This window comes from Oryx dammah, unplaced genomic scaffold (genome assembly GCF_014754425.2).
Source record: "Oryx dammah isolate SB20612 unplaced genomic scaffold, SCBI_Odam_1.1 HiC_scaffold_29, whole genome shotgun sequence".
In the NCBI taxonomy this organism is placed as follows: domain Eukaryota; kingdom Metazoa; phylum Chordata; class Mammalia; order Artiodactyla; family Bovidae; genus Oryx; species Oryx dammah.
In genome coordinates, this window is record NW_024070213.1 from 62,129,391 (window position 1) to 62,140,490 (window position 11,100).

At 41.8% G+C, this 11,100-nt stretch overlaps 1 protein-coding gene across 6 annotated transcripts in view; it reads left to right on the forward strand.

Moving 5' to 3' along the window:
- The window catches only part of ATP23 (ATP23 metallopeptidase and ATP synthase assembly factor homolog), a 25,491-nt gene extending 14,745 nt beyond the window's left edge, over positions 1-10,746 (forward strand). For 5 of the 6 annotated variants that reach the window (XM_040233107.1, XM_040233109.1, XM_040233106.1 and 2 more), the window contains 3 exons: positions 1,224-1,361; positions 8,422-8,505; positions 10,286-10,746. In XM_040233107.1, coding sequence (XP_040089041.1) covers positions 1,224-1,361; positions 8,422-8,505; positions 10,286-10,489 — 426 coding nt within the window. In that variant the 3' untranslated portion in view covers positions 10,490-10,746. Of the gene's footprint in view, positions 1-599; positions 785-1,223; positions 1,362-8,421; positions 8,506-10,285 lie in introns of all 6 variants that reach the window. The other variant, XM_040233111.1, reaches the window with a different exon arrangement.
- The last annotated feature ends 354 nt before the right edge of the window (positions 10,747-11,100 follow it).

Sequence of the window (11,100 nt, forward strand, 5' to 3'; positions counted from 1 at the left end):
GGTCAAAAGAATGAAAGCAAAATAAAACACCCCCTGTTTCACTGTTCCCTTTCAGTGACTTCCCATTGCTGTCAGGATAAAGAGTGACTTGGCCCTGACGACCTCCCCAGCCCTACCTCATGCGTACCACCTCCAACTTTGTGCTTCAGTCCTATGGGCCTACCTTCACCTTCTCAAACATTCTTGTCCTTCAACCCTCCCCCTACCCTTTGCATGTATTATTCTCTCTCTGGAATGCTCCCTTCCCCTCTCCTCAAATTTGACTCCTGTTCATCCATCCATTAGATCCCAGTTTTAACATTCCTTCTGCACAGAACCATTTCCCAACTCTGCAGATCAGGTCTGGTACTCCATTGTATGTACTCATAACAACTGTTATGGCATGTGCTCAAACAGTTTGGTAAATATTTGATTAATTTCTATCTCCATTTGTAGACTGTAAATCTAATAGGTCTTGATAAACATTAGTTGAATAAATGAATGTTGAATGAATGTATATAAAATACCTGGGACATGTCCCAGTGTCTGGCACATAGTAAGTATGGAGTAAGTAGAAACTATTATTATTAGGACCCCTCATGTCTTTGTTATTCTTATAGGGTCCTCCTGTAAAGTGTGCTGTTGGCTTTTTGCACTTCTTTCTGAAGGTCTTTCTGAGGACTTTTCCTGGCAGTTCTAGTAAAATGGGACAGTGTGGTCATGCATTGTTGATTCATTGCTCATTCAGAAACTTGATAAGAAGCATTTTACATATATTCTCATTTAATTCTCACAGTTCTATGAGGTAGGTAATGTAAGTCATCTCCTTTTAATAGTTGAGGAAACTGAGGCACAGAAAGCTTAAGAAACTTGCCCAAGGTCACTGACTTAGTAAGGAGTGGGGCTGGAATTTGAATCTCTGGTTCATTCCAAGGTCCACAGTTAAATATTATTAAGAGTCCAAGACAGGCTGGTGCAGTCCACCCAGCGAGGATGGTATGTGAATAAATGTCCTTACACTAAGTGCTGTGCAGTCCAAGGAGAGGAGAGCCCTTGGGGAAGGCTTCCTGGCATGTATGGAGAAGACTGGGCCTTGATGGTGGGGCGGGTGTGGGCTCGATAGAGAAGAGTAGGTGAGGCTTTCCATGCAGTGAGCCCCCTCAGGTGAGAGTGAAGGTGGAATCTTATGAAACGAGAGTAGCTCTTGGAAATAACTGACCTTCTCCCATTGTGGTGCCTCTTAGATTGTTCTGTGCCAGAATAATATCCGTAATCAGGCCCATATGAACAGAGTGGTCACCCACGAGCTCATTCACGCGTTCGATCACTGTCGTGCTCACGTCAATTGGTTCACCAATGTCAGACATTTGGCCTGCTCTGAGGTAAGTTTTATTGTAGAAGATACTTTTCCCCACCCGGAACATTGTGTGTTTGAACATTTTATTCAAATATGATTTATTTAAACATATTTGTTTTCTTGTCATAATTCCATGTTAGTCTTCGATTTCCATTTTTAACTATTGAATACAATTTTTGTCTTAAATATAACCTTTAAATCCTAATAATAGTGATTTGACTATTATATGACTATGACTAATTATGATATTAAAAAAACAATTTTTCCTATGGAATAAACATTTCCTATATCATAAAATTTCTATAAACATTTACTGGGGGCTGTGTGCCTAACACTGTTCTGTTTGTGGATTCTTATTTAATCTTCACAACAATCCCTTGAGGTGTAGATACTGTTATTCCCATTTTGTTTGGTGAAAAGTGAGGCAGTTGTTTACATACCATGTTAGTAAGTGGCAGAGGCAAGATTATAGTCAAGGTTCTTGATGGGTTTGCTGTGCTGCCTTCCACAGGTAAAGTTGCTAGCTTTCCCTAGAATAAAACAGTTCATTTCAAAAATGCAGCATCAGTTCAGTTCAGCCAATCATGTCCGATTCTTTGTGACCCCATGGACGGCAGCACGCCAGGCTTCCCTGTCCATTACCAACTCCGGGAGCTTACTCAAACTCATGTCCATCAAGTTGGTGATGCCATCCAACCATCTCATCCCCTGTCATCCCCTTCTCCTCCCGCCTTCAATCTTTCCCAGTATCAGGGTCTTTACCAATGAGTCATTTTTTTGCATCAGGTGGTCAAAGTATTGGAGCTTCAGCTTCAGCATCAGTACTTCGAATGAATATTCAGGACTGACTTCCTTTATGATAGACTGGTTGGATCTCTGCAGTCCAAGGGACCCTCAAGAGTCTTTTCCAACACCACAGTTCAAAAGCATCAATTCTTTGGTACTCTGCTTTCTGTATAGTGCAACTCTCACATCCATACATGACTGTTGGAAAAACCATGGCTTTGACTAGATGGACCTTTTGTTGGCAAAAGTAATGTCTCTGCTTTTTAATATGCTGTCTAGGTTAGTCATAGCTTTTCTTCCAAGGAGCAAGTGTCTTATAATTTTATGGCTTCAGTCACCATCTGTAGTGATTTTGGAGCCCCCCAAAATAAAGTCTGTCCCTGTTTCTATTGTTGTCCCATGTATTTGCCATGAAGTGATGGGACCAGAGGCCATGATCTTAGTTTTCTGAATGATGAATTCTAAGCCAACTTTTTCACTCTCCTCTTTGACTTTCACCCAGAGGCTCTTTAGTTCTTCTCTTTCTGCCATAAGGGTGGTGTCATCTGCGTATCTGAAGTTACTGATATTTCTCACGGCAATCTTGATTCCAGGTTGTGCTTCATCCAGCCCAGCATTTTGCATGCTGTACGCTGCATATAAGTTAAATAAGCAGGGTGACAATATACAGGCTTGATGTACTCCTTTCTCAATTTGGAAACAGTCTGTTGTTCCATGTCCAGTTCTCAGTGTTGCTTCTTGACCTGCATACAGATGTCTCAGGAGGCAGGTCAGGTGGTCTGGTATTCCCATCTCTTTCAGAATTTTCCAGTTTATTGTGATCTACACAGTCAAAGGTTTTGATGTAGTCAGTAAAGCAGAAGTAGATGTTTTTTTGGAACTCTCTTGCTTTTTCTATGATCCAATGGATGTTGGCAATTTGATCTCTGGTTCCTCTGCCTTTTCTGAATCCAGCTTGAACATCTGGAAGTTCACGGTTCATGTACTTTTGAAGCCTGGGTTGGAGGATTTTGAGCATTACTTTACTAGTGTGTGAGATGAGTGCAATTGTGTGGTAGTTTGAGCATTCTTTGGCATTGCCTTTCTTTGGGATTGGAATGAAAACTGACCTTTTCCAGTCCTGTGGCCACTGCTGAGTTTTCCAAATCTGCTGCCATATTGAGTGTAGCAGTTTCACAGCATCATCTTTTAGGATTTGAAATAGCTCAATTGGAATTCCATCACCTCCACTAGCTTTGTTCGTAGTGATGCTTCCTTAGGCCCACTTGACTTTGCATTTCAGGATATCTGGCTCTAGGTGAGTGATCACACCATCATGGTTATCTGGGTCATGAAGATCTTTTTTGTATAGTTCTTCTGTGTATTCTTGCCACTTCTTAAATCTTTTGCTTCTGTTAGGTCCATACCATTTCAGTCTTTTATTGTGCCCATCTTTGCATGAAATGTTCCCTTGGTATCTCTAATTTTCTTGAAGAGATCTCTAGTCTTTCCCATTCTATTGTTTTCCTCTGTTTCTTTGCATTGATCACTGAGGAAGGCTTTCTTATCTCTCCTTTCCATTCTTTGGAACTCTGCATTCAAATGGGTATATCTTTCCTTTTCTCCTTTGCCTTTAGCTTCTCTTCCTTTCTCAGCTATTTGTAAGGCCTCCTCAGACAACCATTTTGCCTTTTGGCATTTCTTTTTCTTGGGGATGGTCTTGATCACTGCCTCCTGTACAATGTCACGAACCTCTGTCCGCAGTTCTTTAGGTCCTCTGTTTATCAGATCCAATCCCTTGAATCTATTTCTCACTTCCACTGTATAGGGATTTGGTTTAGGTCATATGTGAATGGTCTAGTGGTTTTTCCTACTTTCTTCAATTTAAGTCTGAATTTGGCAATAAGGAGTTCATGATCTGAGCCACAGTCAGCTCCTGGTCTTGTTTCTGCTGACTGTATAGAGCTTCTCCATCTTTGGCTGCAAAGAATATAATCAATCTGATTTCGGTGTTGACCATCTGGTGATGTCCATGTGTAGAGTCTTCTCTTGTGTTGCTGGAAGAGGGTGTGTTCTCTTGCTAAAACTCGATTAGCTTTTGCCCTACTTCATTCTGTACTCCAAGGCCAAATTTGCCTGTTGCTCCAGGTGTCTCTTGACTTCCTACTTTTGCATTTCAGTCCCCTATAATGAAAAGGACATTTTTTGGGGGTGTTAGTTCTCGAAGGTCTTGTAGGTCTTCATAGAACTGTTCAACTTCAGCTTCTTTGGCATTACTTACTGGTTGGGGCATAGACTTGGATTACAGTGATATTGAATGGTTTGCCTTGGAAATGAACAGAGATTATTCTGTTGTTTTCGAGATTGCACCAAAATACTGCATTTCTTTTGTTGACCATGATGGCTACTCCATTTCTGCTAAGGGATTCTTGCCCACAGTAGTAGATATAATGGTCATCTGAGTTAAATTCACCCGTCCAGTCCATTTTAGTTCACTGATTCCTAAAATGTCAATGTTCACTCTTGCTATCTCCTGTTTGACTACTTCCAATTTACCTTGATTCATGGACCTAACATTCCAGGTTCCTATGCAATATTGTTCTTTACAGCATTGGACTTTACTTCTATCACCAATCATATCCACAACTGGGTGTTGTTTTTCTTTGGCTCCGTCTCTTCATTCTTTCTGGAGTTATTTCTCCACTGTTCTCGCCTAGCATATGGGCACCTGCCTGCCTGGGGAGTTCATCTTTCAGTGTCCTATCTTTTTGCCTATCTTTGCCTGTCTTTGATGGTGGAGTAGAAGGATGTGTGCTCATCTTCTGTGAGAACTCCAAAATTACAACTCACTGCTGAACAACTGTGGACATGAGAATGCCCACCAAAAAATATACCCCATGTCCAAGCGCAAAGGAGAAGCCCCAGCAAGACGGTAGGAGGGGCCAAATTGCATTTAGAATCAAACCCCATACCTGCCAGAGACACTCGGCAGTCTCAAACAAAACCTTGTGCACACCAGGAGACTCCACAGAGACTGAGCCAGACCTCCCCCTGAGTGTTTGCATGTCTTTGCTTGGAAACCTGCCTTTCTTCAAGATTCATGTCAATCATATTATGGCCCGGGAGAACTCACCTTGTGCCAGTGTTATCTCAAAATGCATGTTGTGGGTGAGGGGCCTGGTGCCAATCTCTGAGTTTTGAGACATTTCCTTTCTCTCATCTGTAGCCTGCTAGTAGCTATATAGGATTCCCTGGTGGCTCAGATGGTAAAGAGTCTGCCTGTAATTTGGGAGACCTGGGTTCGATCCCTGGGTTGGGAAGATCCCCTGGAGAAGGAAATGGCAATCCACTCCAGTATTCTTGCCTGGAAAACCCCATGGACAGAGGAACCTGGCAGGCTACAGTCCGTGGGGTCACAAAGAGTCAGACACGACTGAGCAACTTCACTTTCAAGATGATATTAAATGTTTGAGTGTGTCCTGTGGAGGTACAGGTCAGCAGTGGCCTGCTGCTGGGGCAGGGGCTCTGGGTGCAGCAGACCTGGGTTTGGCATAAGCCCTCTTGGAGGAGGTCGTTATTAACTGCACCATAATGCTGTCAGAACTTACACAGAACTGGGAAAACAGACTCTTGGAGGACACAAACAGAACCTTGTGTGCACCAGGACCCAGAGACCACAGAGACTGAGTCAGAACTGTGTTTGAGTGTCTCCTGTGGAGGTACAGGTCAGCAGTGGCCTGCTGCAGGAGCAGGGGCTCTGGGTGCAGCAGCCCGGGGTATGGCATAAGCCCTCTTGGAGGAGGTTGCCATTAACCCCACCATAGAGCCGCCAGAACTTACACAGGACTGGGGAAATAGACTCTTGGTGGGTACAAACAAAACTTTGTGCGCACCAGGACCCAGGAGAAAGGAGCAGTGACCCCACAAGAGACTGACCCAGACTTGCCGGTGAGTGTCCAGGAGTCTCTGGTGGAGGTGTGGGTTGGCGGTGGCCTGGAACAAGGTCCACGGCACTGAGTGCAGCAGTGCCTTATACGTGCACAGGACCTTTTGAAGGAGGTTGCCATTATCTTTATTACCTCCACCATAGTTTTGGCCTCAGGTCAAACAACAGGGAAGGGACATAGCCCTGCCCATCAACAGAAAATTAGATTAAAGGTTTACTGAGCATGACTCCGCCCATCAGAGGAAGACCCAGTTTCCTCCTCAGTCAGTCTCTCCCATCAGGAAGCTTCCATAAACCTCCAATCCTTATCCATCTGGGGGCAGACAGAATGAAAACCACAATCACAGAAAACTAATCAAACTGATCACATGGACCACAGCCTTCTCTAGTTCAATGAAACCATGAGCCATGCTGTGTTAGGCCACCCAAGGTAGATGGATCAAGGTGGAGAGTTCTGACAAAACATGGTTCACTGGAGAAGGGAATGGCAAACCACTTTCAGTATTCTTGCCTTGAGAACCCCATGAACAGTATCAAAAATACAATATAGGAAGATATTTATTATTATCTTCCTATGTTGATTGGATTGCTTTCAGAAATACATACATATATGCTCCTAGAAAGACATTTGTATTTCATACTTGCATTTCATTAATTGAAGAGTGCAATGTGCTGAGAAGCTTAAAAAATTTAATATAAATTTCAAGCTTATATTTCATAACTTAGATTATTTTTTCTTTCCCTTGAAATTAATAAGCAGCCTCACTGCATCTGATTATAACTCATATAATTTGGAAAAAAGACTGAAACCTGAGCTTTTGAATATTTCTCTCTCTTGGGTGTTACAAGAATTAATGCCTGTTAGCTAGTTAAAGTGTGTTAAGTGCTTTGAGCTCCTCAGAGGAATGAAGCTATGTTATTATAGGAGTATCAAGAAGTGGGCCATCTGATTGCAGTGAATGAGCAAAATTGTGGCCAGGCTGGCTATAGAATGTGGGTAGTTCCACAACTCTTTCACATATTAAAGCTGCTTTTCAGAGTAGGAAATGGGAACCCACTCTAGTATTCTTACCTGGAAAGTTCCATGGACAGAGGAGCCTGGCGGACTACAGTCCATGGGGTTGCAAAGAGTCAGAAAACATGACTGAGCACATCCACAAAGCTGCTTCTTACCTTAAAGATATAGCAAATTGGAAAATATGTGCTGACTTCAGGCTGTCATATTCTTAGCATGACCAGTTTGGAATGTTCTTGGTTCCTGTACCCATTAACTTTTCACAGGCCAATTGAGACCTTGGAGGAAGGTCATGAACTTACATGGCTTTAGGGAAGGTCCAGGAGAGTTTCAGTGGTTTGGGCTAGGAGGACTGGGAGGTTTGTGCACCTGAGTGTCTTAGGTACTGTTCTGTTTTATGCGCATATTAAAAATCAGTTTGTAGGTCTTTGGAAGAATTCTTTCTTGAAGTCCTTTTGGTCATTTCTAGAAGTGAGAACAGAGTATCTGTAAAGATTGTAGAGAGCATAATCTTTAACTCAGAAGTCCAACTCTGACTTTTGGTTCCAAAAGAAATTAGTTCTGTCATTACGGCTCCAGAGAAACATTTTCAAGATTCCTTTTGAATAGGTGGTGTTTTGTAGCTTAGCTCATAGATGTCTGGTCTTTTTTTTAAAAAATGCTTTTCTGAATTCAGTAGTTATTTGTTTATTTATTGGTTGTGCTGGATCTTCGTTGCCATGCCATCTTTTCTCTAGCTGCAGCCAGCAGGGGCTAAACTCTACTTGCGGTGTACCAGCTTCTCATCGTGGTGGCTTCTCTTGTTGCAGAGCATGGGCCTCGGTAGTTATGGCACAAGGGCTTGGTAATTACAGTTCTTGGACTCTAGAGCACAGGCTCAGTAATTGTGGCGCGTGGGATCTTCTTGGACAAGAGATCGAACCCATGTCTCCTGTATTGGCAGCAGATTCTTTAGCACTCACCTACCAGAGAAGCCCTTTGCTCTTTTTCTTAACTTAAGAACTTCTTAAGTCAATAGTAAAGTGAAGTTGCTCAGTTGTGTCTGACTCTTTGTGACCCCATGGACTGTAGCCCACCAGGCTCCTCAGTCCATGGAATTTTCCAGGCAAGATTACTGGAGTGGGTTGCCATTTCCGTCTCCAGCGGATCTTCCCGACCCAGGGATCGAACCCGGGTCTCCCACACCGCAGGCAGACGCTTTACCGTCTGAGCCACCAGTTGAAAAAAATCTTACAGATACTCTGTCCTCAGAAAAATATGCCGATTTTATATTCTTTTATAATAAACAAATCAGCTGATATAAAGGTATAGAGCACAAGTGCTTACTTTCTTTTTGTTTGCCTTCTGTCTTTGTGATAGGTTCGAGCTGCTAACCTGAGTGGAGACTGCTCACTTTTAAATGAAATATTCAGGTTGCATTTTGGATTAAAACAACACCATCAGGTAAAAACTAACATATGAAATCGCTTAACTGTCAAGAGTGCTATGAGTGGAAATAATGAATAGAGAAATGAGAAGTACATTTAGTATTTGAAATGTGAACTATTATTTGAAAAGAATACAACCATGTATATCACTTAAACCAATAGAGGGAATTCAATTATGTCTTATAATTAAGGGCAAGCTGTGTGACTGGGAGAGTTTCACAGTGAAAAGAGCTATCACATCTCACATGGGATCATTTTGGATGGGGGTAGATAATGAATGGAAATGAAATCACATCCTGTCTTCTATTCTAACAGTCCTGGACTTCTGTTTTCAAACTATCATTGTTCTTAAGACAAAAAAGTAATACCTGTCAGAACAGAGACTGCAGTGCAGCGCAGTGCGTATTAGTGCTCCTTTATAAAGGCCGTGTGATGTGACAGCAAAGCTCTGCATCGGCACAGATGTAATTGTGAAGAACTGAGCTGAGAGATTCTGTAAACAAAACAAAATGAAAACTATAGGCAAGATCAGTCCTGCTGGAAAGCTTTTAACGTCACTGATAAATGGACCCGGGGAGGGGAAATTTAGAACTGATGGACTGGTGAAGAATGTGAGCAGTTCTTCCCACAGCAACCAAGGGGCTCTGTGTCCACACTGAGGAGAAGGGCTGGTCAGAGCTTTTCTGTGGGAAGAGGTTGCTGGGCCAATTTGTGACGTACATGGGCATCAGGATAGCGGTTTCAACCAGACGTAGAAAGGACAGGCTTGGAACAACAACAGGAAGGTCCTTGGTGGAGTAACTCAACTCAGCTCTGGGGAGGAAGGTGGAATGTCACAGTGAACTAAGAGAAACTGTGAACGAAGTGAATGGGACTAGGGGGTCTGGGAAGGGTGACTGCGCAGATAAGGAAGGCTGTTACGCTTTCAGCCTGTGCCAAGTCCACTTGGTGATGTGCCACTGACTTGTCCTGAGCCACATGGCATCTGTGCCCTCCAATCCCTGCTCTTCTGGTGAGGTCAGCCCAGGCAGCATTTGAATGGGCCGTGTGTTCTGGCTCTCAGTGGGAAGAGTGGAAGCAGGGTACACTCAGCACATCCCCAAGAAGAGGCTGATTCACATAAGGCATGTCATCCGGGGCCAAGAGTCTTTGAAAGAAATCTCTCCTCTTTTTACCTTGGGTTGGAAGTAGCAGTGGATGCATACAGCGGGCAATAGGATGAAGATAGGTGGAGGCAGTGGGAGAAGAGTCCTAGCTTTTGTATAGCATGTGCCCAAGAAAAAACTTGTTTGATTTTTTTTTTTCCCCCTGAAAAATTAGAAAACCTTCAAATTTTGTGTGTGGTTTCCTGTTGTCTCCAGGGGAGATGCCGCTCTCAAAGGAAGTTATCCAGCAATGGTCAGCTATGAAAAAGTGAGAGAGAGAGAGAGAGGCACAGCAGTATATTTCAGATTTATTCAAGTTAAAAAAATTCAACCAGAACCTTACTTATAGACTTTTAAAATGATTTTTCAAATTGGGAGTTACTGTTTAGCAGATATTGCCTAGAACTTATCATCATTGGGAAAGATAAGAAGAAGGGAAGAGAGGAAGAGATCTTTCTTATACCTAAATAATTTTAGATTGAGCTAAACATGCTCCATAATTGCATCTTTATTTTTTGGACTGATAGAAATGAATAAAATAACATGAGAGGAAATTAATTTTGACCATGGTTCAGACCTTTTGTAAAGTGTTACTATTTCATGAGTAAATTTTCATATAAGATTAACACTATATACTTTCTTGCTCCTTAGACTTGTGTGCGAGACAGAGCCATTCGTTCTATCCTGGCTGTTAGGAACATTAGCAAAGAAGTAGCTCAGAAAGCTGTTGATGAAGTTTTTGAGTCTTGTTTCAACGACCATGAACCTTTTGGAAGGATCCCTCATAATAAGACCTATGCAAGATATGCTCATAGAGACTTTCAAAACCGGGATCGATACTACTCAAATATATGAAGACAATGATATTTTATACTATAGAGCTTCAGTGATCATGAAGAAAGTATGGTTCCTAAGTGGACAAACATAAACGATCAATTAAATACAGGGAAGACACAGAAGATGCTGATTCTAACATCAGAAAAAGTAACTGTGGTGAGAAATGAAATTGCCTTAAATACAAAGGCAAACACTGTATCTTTGTAGCTTTGGATCTTTATTTACCAGTTGGTAAATAAAGCAAATAAATTGTTAATTTAAAATTTTCTACAATATACTTGTTATTACTTGTGTTTTGTTTTTATTATAGTGATTTGTTTTTATTATATGTGATTATTTTAATACTTGATTATGGAACCTGTGAAGTATGCCCTTGTATGATGTATATGTCTTCTTTGGAAAAATGTCTTCAGATCCTCCACCCATTTTTAAATCAGGTTGTTTGTTTTTTGATGTTGCGTTGTATGAGTTTTTGTATATTTTTAAAGTAACCCCTTATCAGATATTGTTTGCCAATATCTTCTCCCATTTAGTAGGTGACCTTTTCATGTTGTTGATGGTTTCCTTTGCTATGCAAAGCCTTTTTAGTTTGATGTCTCTTTTGTTTATTTTTGCTGTTCTTTTGCTTG